This window comes from Ciconia boyciana, chromosome 16 (genome assembly GCF_034638445.1).
Source record: "Ciconia boyciana chromosome 16, ASM3463844v1, whole genome shotgun sequence".
In the NCBI taxonomy this organism is placed as follows: Eukaryota; Metazoa; Chordata; class Aves; order Ciconiiformes; family Ciconiidae; genus Ciconia; species Ciconia boyciana.
In genome coordinates this window covers 11,905,353-11,925,397 of record NC_132949.1, presented here as the reverse complement: position 1 = coordinate 11,925,397, position 20,045 = coordinate 11,905,353, and the positions used below count along the sequence as shown (strand labels likewise).

General features: G+C 54.7%; 2 protein-coding genes across 9 annotated transcripts in view; one reads left to right on the top strand and one right to left on the bottom strand.

Annotated features, from left to right (window-relative positions):
* The window catches only part of STX8 (syntaxin 8), a 106,477-nt gene extending 101,008 nt beyond the window's left edge, over positions 1-5,469 (bottom strand). For all 8 annotated transcript variants that reach the window (XM_072881155.1, XM_072881154.1, XM_072881156.1 and 5 more), the window contains exons 1-3: positions 5,368-5,469; positions 4,726-4,825; positions 1,016-1,110 (exon numbers count right to left, since the gene is read on the bottom strand). In XM_072881155.1, the coding sequence (XP_072737256.1) occupies positions 1,016-1,110; positions 4,726-4,825; positions 5,368-5,384 (212 nt within the window). In that variant the 5' untranslated portion in view covers positions 5,385-5,469. The remainder of the gene's footprint in view (positions 1-1,015; positions 1,111-4,725; positions 4,826-5,367) is intronic.
* Positions 5,470-10,535: 5,066 nt separating this feature from the next.
* On the top strand, positions 10,536-19,482 carry LOC140660550 (TBC1 domain family member 24-like). The gene is given in 7 exon segments (XM_072881527.1): positions 10,536-10,686; positions 12,563-13,598; positions 13,893-14,051; positions 15,546-15,609; positions 17,090-17,185; positions 17,892-18,168; positions 19,061-19,482. Coding segments are annotated over 7 exon segments (2,205 nt in total).
* Positions 19,483-20,045: the final 563 nt, after the last annotated feature.

Genomic DNA, 20,045 nt, shown 5'->3' with positions numbered 1-20,045 from the left:
GAAAAACAATTCATGCGTATCTCTGAAAGACAAGATGTCCTGAAGTGCTGCAGCTTCAACAGGGGAGATGTGTTTGCATTTTTTAATCAATCTTAGTGACATTTTGAAGGACTACTAACTCTTCCAAGTACTGTTCAGTAGATTATGCAACAGCTGAACTGATTTGTGCATGTTTTCTGCCACAGCAGTAGCATTCGTCTGCTCTCAAGCACTCACTGGACAGGAAAGTTTTACCTCGGCCATCAGCACAGCACTCAGGGGCCCGTGCTTTGAAGGGATTTCTGCTATAGTAAGCTTGAAATTAAACATTCATTCATTAAATCAGATTGCTGCTGGATACCTTCAGGGAGACGGACATACTTTGACTCCTTAAGCCTGACTATGCCAGCATATGGAAAGAGCAGCAAATCCAAGCCAGGCCACAGGGTAATGATCCTGAAAGAAAACCTGTGATTTCTTTCTAAGGCATATTTTAAAGCATTTTGGCATCATTCTGAAGATGCAGTTCCATTGCTCCTTAAGTCAGTCCAAGTCAGGGCTGCCACATCCCTGCCCACACCCTGAACAAGGCTTCGTCCTTCCTTTTTGCAAGCACTGGCACTCCTGCAGCGAGTGACTGAGCCAAGAGAAAATAACAGAGTCGTGAGTTTTCTGCTAGACGAGTGATCTTAGCTCACAAACCAGCCACTCAATCAGTAGTGTCGGCACAGTGCACAGGCAAGACGATGGCAGCTCTGAAATTATTCAGACCATTTCGTTAAGCTTCTCTCTGACACAAACGTAACCAAAGCCAGCCTCATGCCCACCATACCAGAGATGCCCAGGCTCCCAACACTTCCTGCGCTACAGCTGCAATGAAAATATTAAACAGCAGCATGAACAAAGTTCTAGTGACAAAGTCTTCTAAAAATGGAATGAGGGAAAAACCCTAACAGCGTGGCAAAGCAATTTAGCATATTTTTCCACTCTCTCCCACAATACAGAAAGGTCAGTGACTTAATGTTTACATGGATACATTTGGTGTGTTGATACAGCTCGAAGCAGTAAGTCCTTCAGCTGATCAATCTTCTCTCTGAGATTCTGCAACGACGATCTGATAATTACATTGAACTGAAGGGGAAGAAAGAGATTTTTTTTTTTTCAGTCTGAGTTATATTTGCATAAAATTTAATACTACTACATGCAGGTGACAATGTACTTAACTTCAGCTATACTGGTGTAAAGGACTCCATTCTAAACCAAGAAAGCCTGCCTCAGAGCCACAAAAGGAACAATCCAGTTAACTGGTTTGGACTGCTTACAAAATAATGAGATAAATAGTACTAGTTTCATAAACACAATTCTAATGCATTAATGCTGTTTAATATGGAGAGCTTTCTTTCAAGTCTTTATAAACACACTCCTTTATATGGGCAAAACATTTCAGCACATTTTAATATTTTCCAGTTAGTTTTCCAGTTCTTTCCTCTGCTGTTTAATACAAATACAGGCACCAGCTTCTTCTGCCACCAGGTTTCTTTCCCAGCTTCCAGGATTAAAGGAAAGGTCACTACAGGTTCAGACATTCCCCCCACTGAACTCCTCCAGACTTTAAACTAAAGATCCCAAAGAAATTCAGATTTCCTCCATTTCCCTTCTCAGCAGCACCTATGACTCCCGACCCTTTCTCACAACTGACCTGCCCAAGATTCAGATGTGTCTGTTCGTACTAAAAACGTAGTTAAGTCGTTCACATTCTTCCCTGCTGCAAGCAAACCCAAGGTTTGCAGGAATCCTCCTCCTCCTCCTCCTCTCTCCCCACGCCTTCCCAAGTTAGGCTGACATTATCCTCTGGGTTTTTCCTCCTTAAATGTTATTTCTTTTCACTCCAGTTATGTAGAACAGACTAGGAAAAAACACTGTAACTGCAATTAACTATGCAAGTCATCCTAATTAAGACTTTATGTGCTTCTTGTTTACAAGATATTAGCCCCACTGTGGGTTATAACGATTAGCAACCTCAGATGCTCTGCATGATGAACTAGTAACAGAGAAGGAGTACTTGCTTTGACTCTCATTCCTGGGTTCTTGAAGCCACAGAGGCAGCAGCCAGACACCAACGTCTCACTGAAGAGTCACCATGCTGCCTAGAGCTAAACTGCACTCGGTATCTGCAGAGGGATGGAGCAGGAGTTCCCCAAAAAAACCCCATCTGATAGCATCAGCAGTTTAAATCTCTCCAACTCAGTGAGACTTGTTCTCAAACACAACCAAATACAATGACAGAAAGCGGATGCAACCACGCTGAGGCAGTCTTGAGAGCACACAGCCGAAGTGGAGAGCTGCAAAATCCACCTTCAGACCCAAAGCCGCCGAACACTAAGGCAACATTTCCAAAGCCAGGATGGGGTATAAATGCTTTTAGGAAAGCTCAATCCACTGCATACCCTCTAGCTCTGCAATTAGGTAATAAAAGGTCTTTTCATTTCACTTGTACATTTCCTGCACTCATGTCCAGGTGGAGAATGCTGCATTTAATCGGCCCAGAACAGGAAAGTAACATAAAGATATACATGTCCAAGAAAGTCATCTAACATGCAGACTCCCTCTGCTACTCTGGACAGAAATTGCAGTGCTGTAACAAAAGATTTCATTTCCATTAAAGAAAAAAAGAAAAAAGAAACCAGTGGAAGTTTTAAGGTCAGCTCAATAGAGCAGAGTTCACAGATGGTAAGTGCTGGCTTGAAATCTTTCCCTACAGATGTTTGTTGGGTTGTTTTTTTTTTCCATTTTAAATTTTATGCTCTATTTTTTGCTCAACAATAAGCAACAAGTTTTTTTAGCCATGCTAATGGCAAAATACTGTAAAAATAGAAACTTGTTTACATTTTCCCTACCAGGGAAACATTGTACAAAGACTTTTTCTCCATTAAAACATTCAGGAGTCACAGAATATGTGACTGCTCAGCCGTGGATTTCTCAACATGCATTTCTGTTGTGAAAATATCTCTCTCATTGTTGGAAACTTGTTTATAGTAGAATCAAACACTGCCAAATATTCATCTTTAACTGTTAATGGATTAAAGGGAAACTGCACTTGGAAAACACAGGGCATGGAACAAGTGATTTTATGAAGAAATAAGTCAACCGTGTAATGTTTCCATAAAACACAACCTAGGAGAGTTACGATACAAGAAGGGCTTCAAACAACAATAATACAATGTTTTGTTGGGGTTTTTCGGAACACGTCACAGGTTGCAGTGATGCCAATAGAGCATTTTGTCCTCTATAAATACAGATAGATTAAGCAGCAATCTTTTTATTAGTGTTCTATTGCTTGAGTGTGTATCTGTACAGTTTCTAAAATTTCATCATCTTGAAAGCAGGGAGTTTAATCACCACCTCTAAACACCCCTCTCAATTCTACAGCTAGAGAAAAGTATTTCTCTCAAATCCCACCTCTTTGGGCCTTCTGAAACCTCTTTTCAATTCATGCCAAATTTGAGTCATTCATTAAAAAGTACTGATTATTGTACAAAGCCTACACAGTTTTCTTCAATATTTCTTCCAGGGAAACATTTCAAAAATGACATTCTATTTTAAAAGCTATCAGCAAAGAGACTGGCAAAGAAGATTCAGCAATCGCGCATCACCTTACAACGCTGCTATAGAGAGGGGCAGAGTCTACAAAATAAATCAGTGGGGTTTTAATTACGCACATTATTACAAAAGACTAACCCAAGGGCTTGCACGCATTTTCATCTTAATGCAGTCAAGGGAGAAGTTAATGGCACGATCCCTGGGGTGTGCAATCAAGCAGGCTCCTACGCCTCTTGCAGGAAAGGATAAGGCTTTTCGTCCTAAAGAAAGCAGCCTCCTGAGATTCTTTGTATTTTATTTTATTATTTAAACAGGAAGTGTGACAAGGTGGAGAACATAATATTCCCAGGTAAGCTCTAACTTCTGCTTCTCATTCATATTTAACTCTGGTCTTGTATTTTGTTAGAAATGTAGCTAAAAAAGGCCACAAAATTCATATTTCATCTGATCTACAGCCACTACACAAAGGAAGCAAGCCAGCCTTGGGGGGAAAAAAAAAAAATATCTGTTCAATATTTACACAGAAAGGAGTACACAGAAGCTGACATGCATCCCAACATCTCTTAGATTCAGGATGTCTGAAAACAGTTCTGTTCCTGGCAGCGACAGCCCTGAGCAGTCAGCAGTGCGTGCCCAACACTCCCACGGCTTCTCCTTTTCTCTTTTCGTAAAACCAGCATTATTGCAGGCATAAAAGATTCATTACTGTTAAATCCAAGCTTATTTTCGTGACACTGAAAAGCTACCGTGAATTTAGAAACTGTATTCTTGTTTTTTTTACAGAAATCTTAAAGAACATACCATTAATATTAGGTTCCTGCTATTAAACATAACTTTTAATCTGCAGATTCCCAGCTGGCAGCAGCAATGACCTGACACAGCCGGGTCCCCGGACTATGGCAGGCGGTGGAGTGTCACCCCCTTCCCCGCTGCGCTCCCGGCCGTGTCACTGCACTGACGCAGCCTCCCAGGCAGCACCCACTTCCCTCTGCAGCCAGCGAGGCAGGAAATTCAGGACTCACAGCTTCCTAGACACATCTGACTCCTGCATATTTAACGCTTGACCAGTGTTCAGAACAGTTAAAAGCAAAATCTAGCTAAAAATACCCACGTTCACAAACCCCAGAGCTGTGGGCAGAGAAGTACCTTGGCTGAACTCTCCCCGTTCCTTTGGTACCGGTTACGCTCCTGGATTTTCTCAGCGATCTCCTGGGTGATCTGGCAAGTGGCATCGTACAGCGAGAGCCTGGAAGCAGAGGCGGCAGCTGAGCCCCCGCCACCGCGCCCTGCCCGCGGCTTCTCCCTCCCCACCTTTACTATCGCGGTTCGGCCTCGCTTCGCGGGGAAGCTGCGTGTGCTTTATCCCAGCATGCGGGAAAGCCAGCAGCACATAAGTGACTGCTTTTCAGATGTACCTAAAAGTAGCTTTGGGGGAAAAAAGGCACTCTGTGGGGAAAGGGTACCCCCCGCCGAACGGCACGGAGGGAGGCCTGGCCGTGCGCGGCCCGAGGCTCTGTCGCGCAGAGCCGGCCCTCGCCCCCACCGCTCGCAGCCGCACGGCTGTCGGGTCTCCAGAGGCCGCCAGCGAGCGCTGCTCTCCCGGCACAGCGGCACCGGCCCCGTACGCTACCGGGCACGGGGAGGCTCGGGCCCGGCTCGTAGCGCCCGCGGGCGGCCCAGCACTCCTAGGGCGGGCCCGGGAGCCCCGGTGCGGGGGGGTGGAAGGGCGGTGGCAGCGCGCCCAGCCCGGGGGAGCCGCGCCCGGAGCCGCCCCAGCCCGGCGCTCACCAGGGGTCTGGAGCCATCGCCGCCGCCGCCCGGAAGAGCCCCGCGCTTCCGGCTCGGGTCAGCTGACGACGGCGCCCGCCGAGGCCCAAACCCCGCCGTGCGCAGGCGCTGTGCGTAGAGCGCAGGGTGCACGGTACAGGGTGCAGAGGTCCCGGTTGTGCGGTGCAAGGTGCAGCAGTGCAGGGTGCAGAGGTGCCAGGTGTGCAGTACGAGGTGCAGGGTGCAGAGGTGCAGAGGTGCCAGGTGTGCAGTACGAGGTGCAGGGTGCAGAGGTGCAAGGGTGCGGGGTGCGCAGTGCAGGGTGCAGAGGTCCATGTGTAGCACCGCAGAGGTGCACAGTGCGCAGCCATGGCTGGCCCCAGCTCTGCCCTGGCCCTCCCGCCGTGTCAGCACAGCGGGGCCTCGCCCTAGCAGGGCCCCGGGCACTGGCATGGCCCCGCTGGGCTTTTCTCGGTGCTGCCAGACGTGGTAGCAGAGATGGGGCTGCTGCCAGCCCCCCGCTGCCCGCTCAGCTGAGGCGCTGGGTCCCGCTGCCCACGCCGTGGGCCGAGGCCAACGCAGGCCAGGAAGGAGGGGTAGAGCCCTCACGAGCATGGGGCAACTGAAACCCCTTGTCCCGAGCCGTGTCCTCCATTGGCCGTATCTCCATGGCATCGCGTTTAATCATCGCGTAGCATCGCAGCCAGGGCCCCCTTGGAAACCTTTGTAATCTCTTGGGGTGCTACTGGGACCCCCAGAGTATTCAATGCTTTTCCTAAAGCCCAGGGGGGATTTGGGATTTTTGCAGCGTGCACTTGGCGATGCTGCTGCACGGGGAGGGAGGAAGGCTCGTGCATCGGGCCAGGCCTGGGGTGTCACATGCCTCTGGCCTTTGCTGCCAAGGAAGAAAGAAATCCTTTATATTTTCAATTTTGCATATCGTCGGCGAGCTTTGAACTCAGCGGCAGCTCCTCGGGGCACCGAGGGTCTCTTGCATGCAGCTTGCACCTGACTCAGGTGCCTTGATGCCATCAGGGCACCTGTATATTGCTATTGCGGTAATAATATTATGGTCTGGATTAAAATGCACAGCTATAAGCACGGCAGCAGGGGAACTTTCAACCCAAACTGTGCCAGGGGAGCTTTGGTACAGCGGGTTGGAGAATAACTGAGGCAGAGAAAACCAGGGGGCAGAGAAAGCGCGGGGACACAGCCGGCGTCCCCCAGGCCTGGGTATCCCCGCGCCCTCAGGGACCTGGGAATGGCAGACAGATGCTTGGGTCAGGAGCAAAACTGCATTCGAGCCCGTTGCTTCTTCCTGATTTTCCAGGAGCCCTTTTTCATCTTCCAGAGAAACACAAAATACACTGGAAGATGCAAAGATCGATCCCAACAAAAGGACCAGCTGCTCAGTGCTTAGGCAGTTTTCCCAGCCTCTGTAATTCTGTGAAATAACAGCTCTGCATGTCAGAGCAGTTTATTTCTGAGCAGGGAAGTCTGGAGGGACCGGACAAGTGCTGGGAAGCAGGAATCAATACTCTGCATCCCAACAGTGTTATCCCCGTGTTATTGCACCCCAGGATTCACTACAGTGATTTTCAAGTTAAGAAAGGAGTGGAATCTTTGATGGAAAAAGTTGCTTTTTTGTTTTTTCAGGGTTTTGGCAGCAGCGTTAAATCCCAGTGTAACAGAAGAGGACGAGGAGCCTCCGCGCCTGACGCCCAGCGGGGTCACTCCTGGGACCAAGCCCTGAGACGCACCATCCAGCACCGCATGGGACGTGTCCCGGTGCTGCGTCTTCCCAGAGGCTGTCTGCCCTGGTTAGCACCTCTCTGCAGCACACCTGCCCTCCTTCCTCCCTCCTTCCTCCCCTCTTCCTTCCTGCTTCCTCCCTCCTTTCTCTCCCCTTCCTTCCTCCCTCCCTCCTTCTTCCTTTCTTCTTCCTTCCTGCTTCCTCTCTCCTTCCTCTCTTGTTCCTCCCTCCATCCTTCCTGCTTCCTCTCTCCTTCCTTCCTTCTTTCCCTTGCTCCTTCCTCCCCTCCCCGCCACCACATGCACCCACGGCTGAGCAGCGGGTCACCCTGTGCCCTTCCCACCCTGGGCTGCAGCTCCTGATGTTCAAGGGTCGCTTTAAACCCCCCCCTGCGGTGCCGCCCACAGCCCCCTGACACCTCCCCAAGCCCAGCAAGGGCTCCCCCTCGGGCAGGGCTGCTCCAGCCCCACAGGCTCCCCACGGCCTTTTCTCCCTGGCTCCTGCCTTTCCCTTCCTTAAGGCAACTGCCGTTTCCCTTCTCCAAATCCTCGTCCCCATCCCCTGTCCCTGCCCACCTCTAGACGAGAGTTGCTGCCTGTCCTGCCCTCCCCTGCCCACACCGACATCCCTGTCCCCCTCGTCCCTGTTCCCCTCGTCCCTGTCCCCCTGCCAGCAGCAGCAGGCAGGGCCAGGCTGCCGGGAAGCCACCGTGACGCTGGATGGTGTTGACACTGTCAATATTTTGGCTGTGAAGGGCTCTGTAGTAACCAGCCAGCGGGTGCAGGCCCTTGCTTTTGCAGCAGCCTCTGTCCAAGCCCAAAGAGCCTTTCCCACACCTGATCTGCCAGGATTTGGCCTCTCCTCTTTTTTTTTGGGTGCGATTGATGACAATATGATATTGCAGATACGAACATCGGTACGGGTGCCTGAAAAGCAGCAGCAAGGCACTGATAGTAATGTTTTATTGCCCTCATAATGTGGGGCTGCTACCACACTGCTGTGGCGTGCCACGATAATGAGCGCATCCTCGTCAGCATATTTACAGGTGGCTGCAACACCCGCTGTGCTCCCAGCGAGCGCTCGGACCCGGCAGCGAAGCCCGTTTGGTTGGGGCTGGGGCGGCTTCCAAGCAAGAGGAGCCATGCATGCAATGGGGAGCAAGCGCCGCCAGAGCAATGCCGCCCCGGGGCTGGTTTGGGGAGGTGCTGAGCACCCCCAGGCACCACCTTGTTTCACATTTGCTGTCCCACAGCGGCTGGGCAGGACTAGGGGACATGCTGGGGTGGGGAGCAGGGACAGATTCCCCCTCCTGCCATGGGACGGGGCTGCCGCAGACAGGCTGAGACCGACGCTCTTGAGATGGGCGCTTGAGACCGTGAAGCCGTGGCCGAGGAGAACCCACGTGCCAGAATTGTCCTGGGCACGAAGCGAAGCAGTGTGGGGCGGCTCGGGGAGCCCCGCTGGCCCTGGCAGCCCCCCCGGTGCAGGCTCTGTCCCCGGGGTGAGGGCTCTTCTCACCAGCCCTCTTTGCACATCCGAATCGGGCTGGCTGCTCTCGCAGGCAGTTAGCATGAAACATTTATGGCCTTCAGCTGCACTGCTCGTCTGGAGCCAGCATGGCCTCTACATATTTAATTTTTTCACCATTAAAAACGCATGAAGCAATGATCCATTTGGCATGGTCCCTAATTCACTTCCATCTCCTCTCTCAGCGCGGAGCGGAGCGTCTGCCGGGGAGCAGGCAGGCAGATGGGGGGCTGTGGGAGGATCCAGAGCTGCTTCAGTCTGGCAGGGAGAGGCATCCGCTGTCCTAGAAAAAGCAAACGAGGAGAAGGCAGCCAGCAAGGTTGTAGGGAAAGGCAGCAGGACCTGCTGCTGTAAGAGCCTGGGCAAAAGGGTTTGAGTGGGAGAGAGAATAAATGACCCCTCGGCACTGGGAACCGGAGCGGGGTGCGGCGTGGGGACCCCCAGGAGCAGAGCTGGGGGCCATCACCTGCCCCTTTGGATGTGGCGTGTGGAGCAGAGCTGCCCGTCGAGCACGCAGACAGGCTCTGGGTGCACAGTAGGAGCCTCCCGCTGCAGAGCAGCCCCTCGCCTCCCACCTGCCCAGCACAGCACCCTGGGGGGCCCTTCGCTGGCACAGCCCCTTGCCCCTGCTTCCTCAGGCTCCCAGCTTGCTGGGAGCAAAGGGAGGAGAGGGACGACAGGACAGCCGTGCCGCTTCCATCAGATTTTGGCATATCACGGAGGAGGTGCTTCTTCCAGAAAGGAGACGGTTTGCACAGGGACCACTCCTGCTCGGCAGCAGATGCCCCCAGACCACTGGTGCCGGCAGACGCTCAGGGATGTGCTGCAGGTGCAGGCAGACCCTGCAGACCCGCAGGCAGGGAGGCAAGGCAGGAATGACCCACAGTTGCTGTTACCACAGGAGAAAAAAATCAGGTTTTTTTAAGGAAAAAAAAACCTTAAAATGTTTTAAGATGCCTATAAAAATGCCGACTTTTAAGTGCAGCCTGAACTGTGAGTTCTCCAGGTAGCAATGTCAGATCGGTGCGATGTTGCTGGGAGCATCTCTCAGCTGTTGGAGGGTACTTTTCCTCCAACTTGGCTCTTTTGCCTGTAAGTACAACATACAGTTTGTAATTCTGCAAAGCATTTTGAGGTAAAAGTCAATCAATAACAACCATTTCAAGGCGGAGACAGATTGGAAACGCTGAAGCACCAGAACTGTGCCTGCAACGATCACATTTTGTGTTCCCACTGAGCAGCTGTGTACACAGGAGGCACGGGGTGCTGCGGGGTGCACATCTGCATCGCCCCAAATTTCCCTCAGCGGTTTTGCCGGCCGGTGCTAAAGAAGTGCCACAAACACAGCTGGCACAGCCCCGGCGCACCCATCCCCGAAAAGCATCCCTAAGGGTGCACGGGGCGGTTGCAGAAGGGCGTCACTTAGTCCTCGTGGCCCCAATCTCTCCCTTGTCACTCGGTTCCTGGCACTTGCTGCTCACGTGCTTCTCTTTATGACTCCCCTGGGACCATCCGGCGGGAAGCGGTTGCAAACCCACTCGCTGTGTTGATGTTTTCTTCGTTCAAGGACGGGCATTTGCCGCAGCAGGTGGTTCGGCAGCTCCGGCCCTCCCTCACCCCCGCGGCACCCTCCCTGCCCCGTGACGCTGGCGAAGGGAGTGAACCCCCGAGTGGGAAAATGAAGGTTATCCTTGGGAAAAATAAATGATTAAGTCTAATAGTCGTGTTGCTGGTTTGATGGCTATCTCATCCCACGGGGTGTTTACGTCCCCCTCCCCAGCCTCGGCGCAGACTTGGGGCAGGAAGGGGCGACGTGGGTGTGGGAGCTGCTCCACCCCTCGCCATATTTACACCAAATAAACCTCCCGCGCCGGCGGGCTGGCACTCACCTTAAAAGTCAGGGCAAGTGATGGGGACAGAGGGGACCCGGCAGCAGGCTGCACCGGAGCCTGGGCACATGCTGCAGGTGGGGCTCAGCCTGCCCCGCTCCCCCGGCGGGGCAGCCGGCGGCTTCCCCGTGGCTGAGCCGGCCGAGGGCGATAACACAGGCACCGGGCAAGGTGAGTGAGCTGCAGCCGGGGACAGCCGCACATCTCGTGCTGGGGAAGATGCAGGAGGCTCTTGCTGGCCCCGCTCATGCCAGGGCCACATCCAGCGGAAGAGAGGGGCTGGAGCAGACTCACATTTCCTTCCCCAACACCCCCAGCATGTCCCAGGGCGGGCAGAGCTGGAGCCACCAGCCAGCAGCCCTAGCCAGGGCACCGGCAGCCGGGCGGGCTCGGGTTGATGCTCCTCAGTACTTCAGGCAGGGCAGCACCCTTGTGATGCGGCCGGCTGTGAGGACAAGGTGAATTTGGGGACCATGGCAGTGCGAACAGCCCTGCTTCAACCCCAGTGTTCATTTTAGCCTGGTTTCTATGGCTAGAAGCCTGCGTGACTGTACTCGGGGTCTGTCCGTCTTCAAAGCAGGGAGTCAGGCTGAGCAGCAACCAGTTAAAACTGCTGCCCTTTCCCTGAACCAGAACTGAACCTGATCTGCTGGTTTTGCTGAACTTGAGCAGGGGCCAAACTGAACTGGAGAGCAGGAGCCAGAGCCGGACCCAGCCTGGGAGCAGCCCGAGCGCCCGGACCCACTCGACGTGCTACCACGTGCTGCCACGCAGGCAGCACACGGGGCCGGGACGCTGCTGTCCCCCCGTGTCCCCTTGGGGCCAGAGCAGAGAGGTTTGGCTCGGTGCAAATCCATCCTAGACTCCCCAGCTCAACTGAGCACATCCAAGATAAATACATCAGAGAATTAATGTGTGCGCTAATCGACTTTATCCTTGCCAATTAATCACCACCCAGCAGAAGTCACCCATGCGGGGACAACTCCCGTCTCCTTGTACAGGGTTTGGAGCTGAGCTCTCCTGCAACCCCAGGGAAAATGCCGCTCACTTCTCTCTAGGAGGAGCTCAAACTCTGCTCTTCCCAGAGCAGGGCTGGCGGCTGCCACAGCCCTGCCACGGGGCTGTGTGCGGGAGCCTCCCCCGAGGGTCCCCGGGGGCCTCCTCTCTCCAAGGGGCTTCCCAGATGCTCGCCAGCCCCTGCGTGCGGTCCCCTGGACGGGGTCTCTCCAGGTGCATGGGGGCATGCGGGAAGCGGGGACCCTTTGACACCCCACGGGCCATCCCCGCGCCCTTGGTGTGCCCCTCTCGCTGCAGCACCTTCTCCTTGCTCCTTCTCTCTGGCATCCAAGCAGCCAGAGGGGTCAGGAGACTTTTGCAGGAGATTTTGGCAGGAGGCAGTAAGAGGGAGGGCAGACACCTGAGGCTGGCTTTGCCCGCTCCGTCTAGGTTCGTAGCAGCCTGGTCCTGGGCTGCCAGACCCAGACAGGACATTGCCTCCTGCCCAGCTCTGTCCTTGGGAGGGGACACGATGCAAATTGTCCCTCTCAGCCTCAGCATCGCTTGGGCCTCCACTGCCTGCGAGGTCCCTCCTCGCCCCTGCAGAGCTGGGCTGGGACCGAGCTGCTCGTTATCCTTGGGGGTGTAATGCTGCTGTCCCATGGTCATCCCTGGGGGACAGGGACTGTGTCCCTGCTCTCTGCACCTCCCTCTCAGCAGGTCACAGGCTGGGAAGTCAGGAGCTTTTTGAGGGGTGCAAAGCCCCTCACGGTGTGGAGAAGCAGCCCTGGCACCCAGCTGGTACCTGGCCCCACACTTTCCTGAGCCCCTGGACAGAGGTTTCACCAGGGGCCTGAGCTGATGTGAGCAGGCGAGGGCAAAGCAAGCAGCTCCAGCCAGGCAAAGCCTTCTGAAAACCTTCCCTTTGCAGGGGGGAGAAACTGTTGAAATACAAGATGTTGCTGTAAGACTTCAAAGCGCCGTCCGCCAGGGTGAAATGCTGTCAGCTGGGGCGGTGAAGCGTGTTGAATAAAAGGTCTTTGTCCTACAGAGATGTTTGGCTCATCTCCAGTCACTGTCGTGATCACGTCTGAGGCTGACACCTGGGACATCGATGCCTCCTCTTGTCTGGGCTGTGGACAGTTCGTAGATTGGGACAGGATGCCAGACCTGGAGCAACAGGCGCATATCCCCCAAGACATCCTCAGCAAGCCCCTGAAGGAGCTGAAGAAGCTGGCAAGGGAAGGCTACTGGGCAGCGAGCCGTGCTCTGAGAGCTCAGGTCTACCACCAGCTCATCCAGCAGGTTGCCTGCCGGCTCGTCACCCCAGATGCTCTCGTCTACAGGGACGTGGCGAGTCGGCTCTTTGGGAAGCTGAGTGTGAGCTCCCACCCTTTGCCCGAGTTCCTGGAAGGATGCTCCATGCCCACGTACTGCCTCAACCTGGAAGGGGTCACCGCCTTGAAGAAGATCCTCATCTGTGTTGGCAACCTTTTCCCCGACATAACCTACAGCCCAATCCTCCCCTCTCTGGTGGCTCTGCTGCTGCACTACAGCGAAGATGAAGCTCAGTGCTTCGAGAACATCTCTCGCCTCATCGCCAGCAATGCTCCCCACACTAGCTACATTGACCAGTCCTTCCTGGCCCACCAGGCCTCCTGCATGACTTTCGGGGATCTGGCCAACAAGCACTGCCCAGCAGCTCACAAACTCATAGCCAGCGCCTCTGAAAACGTCTTTGAGGTCTACTCTGAATGGTTATCGTGGCTCTTTCATGACCTCCCCTTCAATTATGCCATCCGTGTCTTTGATGTCTACCTGCTGGAGGGGCAAAAGGTCCTCTACCGCATTGTTCTGGCCTTGCTGAAGCAGTACAGGCTCTCGGTGACCTCCGCTGAGCTGGAAGGGACCGACATCAAGGCAGACCTGCAGGCTTTCATGCAGAACATTGCTGAGCACGTGACTGTCGACAAACTCCTAGAGAGAGCCTTTGGCATCCGGCTGTTCTCCCGCAAGGAAATCTGGCTTCTCCAGATGGCCAACAGGAAGGCGTTAATGGAGAGGGGCATAACCATGGTGCAGAGCAGGTAAGGAGACCTCTCTCTTTGCCAGCTCTTGGGGCTAAGCAGACAAAATATGAGTTACAGTGGAGATACAACATGGGGGGAGCTTCAGGTATCTCCCATGGCTTTGGCTATGCTGGGTGCCTCACAGCCCCTCATGGGGGACCCTGTTAGGAGGCACTGTACAGTTAGAGCTAGCGATGTTAACAGAAAGCTCACGACACAAAAAGCATGACAAAACATGATGCACGGGGGCTGTACCCCTAAAAGCAGATGGGCACCCCAGCTTGGCAGTAATGGACATCCTCCCTCATGCAGGCAGTCCTTCCACCTGGCCGTGGACATACAGAACTTCAGCTCCAGCATTGTAACGGCTCAGGAGATGCGCATCGTCTGGTCCTGGATTCCTGAGCGCTTCTCCCTCTTCCCCCCGCTGCTGCTCTTCTCCACCTCAGAAGATGGGTGCAGCCTGCAGAGGTAAAGCGTCATCTGCCCGTCGGGTCAGGTCAGGTTGGATGGGACAGCCATAAAACCGGGTAGAGGTTGGTAGTATAGAAAGGAGCAACATGTAGTGCCCATGGGGTACATCTGAAGTCTCCTGAGGACTCTCCTGGGCTCAATTCAAAGTCTTGAGTGTGGTCTGGGCCAGTGCTGGCTGTAGGGGAGAGGGCTGAGGCTCAGTCAGATGGCAATCAGCAACTCGGCACTGCATGGGGAACATCGAACCCTGCAGATGTGCTGTGCAGGGGGACGTCGTCCCCATGTGCCGTGCCGTGCTGGGCATGCTATGATCGGCCAGGTCCAGCCAGCACGCCATCCCCAGGGCTCCAGCTCCCTCCGAGCGGCACAGAGCACTGGGCAGCTGCTGGACACTGCAGTCAGTGCTGCAGCCCAAAACTGAGCCAGAAAACGAGTTTACTATTGACTTCCCAAGCCATGAAATGGCAAAAGCTTTCCAGTGGGCTGAGGCTGCCTTTGCATGAATGTTTTCAGGCAGGAAACCCAAACCTGCTCCTCTGTAGGAGCCTGTTAAGCTGAGAGGTTGCACTCGCAGAGCAAACAGAGCTCAGGGCAGGGGCAGACAGCATGTGGGTACATCCTGCGATGGGGAAGACATCAAACCCTCTAAACGCTTAACTGGCGAAAGCCCGAGTGTCATGGCCAATGCCCACAATTGCAATAGAAAGACCAGTGTCAGCGCTGGAGACAGCCCAGGGCCCAGTGACTGCCACAGCCTTGGAGCAAAGGGTGCGGTGGGAAGCAGGGACATCCCCGCAGCGCCCAGTGCCAGGGCACTTCTCTACTGAGATGCAGCTCACTGCCGAATGGGAAGGGATGCCGGGGTGCCCAGGGACTGGATGCTGCCCATGCTGCCCTGGTTCTCAGGGCGATGTTTAAAGGTGGGGCTGCAATGGTAGTGCCTCCGTTAGCACCATGAGCGTGCTCCCCCAGCCCGTGAGAGGCGAGCAGGCACCCCATGGCACAGTGGTGCAGCCCCATCCTGGGAAGCACAGCCCTGCACCTTTCCAAGGCAGCAATGGGGTGCAGAGCCTAGATTATGAAACACATCCAGATTAAAAGCAAGCTCATTTGGTAAACTCCCCCCGTGAAGCATCCCCCCAGCCTGGTGCCTGAGGGTAGGGTGGGAGGATTTAGTGTCTGGATTTATCTGAGCTATTACCTGCTTCACCAAGCAAAAATGATGTCTTGAGAAGTCCCATAAGCCAACTCCCTCTGTTCCTGCACAAACACTGAAGCTGCTCGAGCTACATGATTATGATTTTCTGCTGCTGTCCTTCCACAAGCTCCCTCGGGCCAGCTGCCGGCACAGCAATAGGCTGAGAAGAGCCGCCACCACTCTCCACTGTCCTTTACAGCCTCGTGCTCACCACACACCTGGGCTCTCTGTGTGGCATGCTGCTCCTGGGTCTCAGACCCCCACTGACCCAGCCTCCTTGTTCATCTCTGCAGGTTTTACGCGTGCTGTGAAGGCTACGAACCGACGGTGCTGCTCATAAAAACAACAGAGGGGGAGGTAAGTATTTCCCAAGCAGAGAAGTGGGCTGCACTGGGGCCGATGTGGGGAACGGGACAGGGTGGTTGACCCCACCAGCACTTCTTGGAGCAGCCACGGGGCTGCGTGGTCCCTCTCCTGCCCTGCCCCGGGGTCTGTCCCAGCTCCCAGGAGAGAACAAACTGCACCCCGCGGAACCAAGAGCCACCTTAGACAGAGGCTGGTCTAAAGGGTGCTGCTGGGGGGAAACAGAGGAGGAGTCAGTGAGATGGAGAGAGGCCATGAGTGATACTCTGTTATTGCAAATACAGACTAAATCATGAAGTCCTTGCTAAGCAGACTTTCCTGAAGTCAGCAGATGCTTTGCCTGAGCCAGGAGTTGCTTTCAATGCATTAAACGCAAGGATCTCTCTGATTGCAAGAGCACCCACACAAGGGAAATGGAGGAGAAAGAAGGACAGCTTCTACAACATTTGAAAGTCATGAAATAACTGCAAAAAAACCCTGAGCCAGGCCTCTTCCCAGGGACTCTGAGAGTGGCTCATAAACCCGTATTTTATCTCTCCACTCTTCATCAAACAGTGGAGGCAAGTTCTGTAAATTGTTCAGGCATCCCAAAGATTTATTGACCTACCAGTCCTGATTTCCCAAGCCTGACACTTCAGCGTGGCGCAGAGATAAACACCCTGCCACCCCCTAGGGCCTTGTGCAGAGTAGAGAAGGTGACTTATAAAACCTTGTTTCCTACACGTTTTAGCTCATTTTATTCCTTAGCTAGTACCAAGGACAGGCACGAGTTCCCACCTCTCGGTAGGTCCCCTCCAGTCGTGGTCAAGTCCAGGATGTCCACACCAGGGTCAGCCTGACCGCTGGTAGAAGAACCCCTGGGACTGGTTAAAAGCCTTGTAGGTAAAAAAAAATGTGTTACCTGAGTCTTTGCCACTTTAAAACACATTTTCTCTAAAGACTCATAAAACAGGCGACCACCTCACCACCGTCCAGGGGCCAGCTGAGGGCAAGGGACTCCTAGACCCCCGTCTGCAGCGTGTTGCAATACTCTTCATATAATGCTTTGAGCTACACAGTTATTCCTTTCCATTGCCGGGAGCGGGATTGGGCTCAGGTGGGAGGCACAGCTCCTGCTCCCAAGCCCGGGCCAGGGAATGCACCAGCACAGCCGAACCGGCCCTGCTCAATCCACCAGCACACAGCTCACGGCAATCACCTCTGCTGCGAAAGAGCAACTCCCCAAATCTCTCAGAGCCCCCCCTTAGGCACTGAAGCTGAGTGGACTCGCATCCAGAGCACCAGTGACTTGTCAGTGCAGGATTTAGCCAGCATAGCAGAATCTGGTGCTCTGATTCCCTCAGGGGCCCTCGCAGAGCCCTTGCCCTCCTGAACACACGTGCGATGGCTGGTGTTTCTGGGGCTTGCTCTGGTCCCAGCCATCTCCCCGCTGACTCCTCGCAGCACTGACGGCTCCCTGTGCTCTCTCCTGAAGGTGTGCGGGGCGTTTCTCTCCTCCGACTGGAGTGAAAGGAAAAAGAATGGGGCAACATCGGGCTTTTTTGGGACAGGGGAGTGCTTTGTGTTCACTGTAAGTCACATTTTATTTCTGGTTTGTCTGTTAATTACTTTTTCCTTTACTCCTCTGACAACTCAGGGCATGGTGGCACCGAGCTGCTTCCTCACCATGGTCCCACCGCTGCCCCTTAGCTCTGGCAGGAGGCAGCAGCACAGAAATTGCTGTGCTGGATCAGAGCAAATGGAGAACAAACTCCTGCCTTGGGTGAGCCAGCTTGCCCCGAGCCCCCGAGGCAACGTGCAATAACCCCGGGTGGGTCTTGGAGCATCCTCCCGGGATGAGAGCAGGGCAGCAGTCGTGGCAGGGCAGGTTTCTGCCCTGTTTGCTCGGGGCAGCTCCTGGATGGAGCATTCCCAAATCAGCCCCGGGATCCCTGCAGAGGGAGCAGGCTGAGTTGGTCCAAGAGATCCTGGGGGCAAAGTCCAGCATCCATCCGGAATGCCACTGGTGTCCATCCAGTGTCCACCTGGCAGCATGGGCAGTGCAGGTTTGCCCATCTCCAGAAGTGCCTGGCAAAGACAAAACCAACTTCTCAGCCACAGCCACCTCCAGAGCAGCCCTGGCACTGCCACGACACTTTGTTCCTTCCCTGCCCCAGGTCTGGACCTGGCACGCAGCATTTGGCCCCCCACCCGCCTGGCCAGGCAACATCGTCTTCCCCCAGCAATGGAGAGATGCCCCAAAGGACAGGGCTCACCACATTTCTCCTGCTTTCCAGGTGCGCCCCGAGACAGAGAGGTATGAGTGGGTGTTCATCAAGAAGCCTGAGCTGGCCAAAGCCGTGCCGTGCTCACGCCAGCGGTCACCTTCCCCCTCTCCCGCGTCCCTCCTCGGCTCCTCCCCAGATGGCCGCAGCACCAGCTCGAACCGTCTCACCGTGCCCACGCCGCAGAGGAAAGGCCGTCTCTCCCCGTTTCTGGCCATCAGGCATTTCCTTCTGCCTTCCAAAACAGCCTCCATGTTCATGTCCGGGTCACGGGAAGGAATCATTATCGGTAATTACCGAATGGTGGGCACCCACCCACCGACACACCGCTGCTTTGGCTGAAAAGGGCTCTACTCCAGGTTAAAATCTGAGCTGCCTGTAGAGGCAAAGACCTCCTGGTTTAGGATATGAACTTAAAGTCAGGGGAGATGAAGTCATCCCCCTCTTCCTCAAATTAGCAGGAGAGTGCAAAGCTGCACAAGGGCAAGGATGCTCCTTCTGAGAGCTCCAGAGGGGCTCTGCCAGCTGAGGGGGAGCACCATAGCCCAAACCTCCTGGCAAGGTTTGCACCCTTGGGGCTGGTGTGTCCTTTCCCAGCCCTTTCCCCACTTTGTGCGGGATGGAGAGGAGGTGCAGGTGGGGATCAGCCCAAGGAAGGGCCAGGCACGGTCACCCAGAGCAGACATGCCAGCTGCCTGCCCATGCTGCCGTCTGCCGGGTCGGGCTTGGGCATGGGGGTTGAATCTTTGTGCCCCACCACCGCCGGGGTGGATTCGGCAGGGGACCGCAGCAAGTCAGAAACACCTGCAGCCCTGATGGCTGCCTCTGCCTCCCTTCCAGCCCAGGCAAGCCTGGCTGCGGGGATGCAAGGAGCTTTCCTTGTTCTCCAGCTCTCCAACCAGTTTAATAATTCAGCTTGTGCTACCAGGGCAACCTCTCACACTCGCTGTCGTGTGCCAGCTGCCCTGCAGATAGCTCTCCGGGAGCTCTGCCTCCGGGCTGACATCCTGATTAGCAGAGAAGGCAGCTCAGGACATCCCCAGCCCAGCTCTGCACTGTGGCCAAAGGACAGAAAGCTGAGATGGGCACAGTCTTGAGAGGCCTCACTGGCTGGGCCAGTGTCCCTGCCTGAGCAGCGACAGGGGGAGAGCAGATCCCAACCGTCTTGCTTGCTTTTGCAGGTGGAGGGGGAGGCCAAGCTCTGTCCCTCGATGCCAACCTGCTCTGGGGGCACACAGAGCACTGCGAGACCTTCGACAACCCTCCTCTCTGCCAGGAGAACTTCAAGGTGCAGCTCTTGGAAGTGTGGGGCTTTCAAAATGCCTAGATCCCGTGGGGGACAGCCCCTCACCACGCCGCCCACGGAGACAGGGACCCCTCGCCGCGCTGGCTGCCACCCTGGCCTGCCTGCTGCGGTCTCTGCCGGCAGCGCCGCAGGCACCTCCACTCGCCATCCTCCCCTCCACGGTCAGCCATCATGGTGGTGTGGAGAGAAGGCAATGCAGTGCCACGAATGGGACTGTGGGCGCTGCCTTCGGGGACATTTGAGGTCCTCTCCCACAGTTTAGAGCCAGCCCGCTCCACCCAGTCTGTCCCAGTTTAGGACGCTGGAGGGGAGGTGAGCCAGTCCAGTGTTTCTCACACCTCCCTGGCCTGTTTGCGACTTGGGGCTCAACAGCGGTACCGCAGCACAGGCAGACTTTGTAGGAATTTTGAGCCTAGGCAAAACCCAACACCGAGGTACAAAGCTCACCAGAAACACTCTCAGACCCCACTTCCCTGTGGTACCAAGCCCAGTGCCACCCTTCAAGCCATACGCAGAATTTTTTAGCCTCTGCAGATTTCCAAGACTCCCCTGGGATCACGCACTGATCACCATCCAACACAGTGCGAGAGACTCTTTTTGTCCATGGTTGAAACTGCGGAGCAGCGATTAGCAAAGTCCTACCTGGTGTTTATACACCGGCAGCCAACAAGAACACCCCAGCTGTGTGCGTGCTTTGTCATTTTTGTATTAAACTGAAGATCTATATTCACCGCAAAGGGCTGATGTAAGACTGCGAGCAGTGAATACATATGAGCTTTAACCAATGTGCCCCGACTACCTGGGGTCAGGACAACAGGAGACATGCCATTTTAAAACATGAAATGTGAACGTGTCCGTGT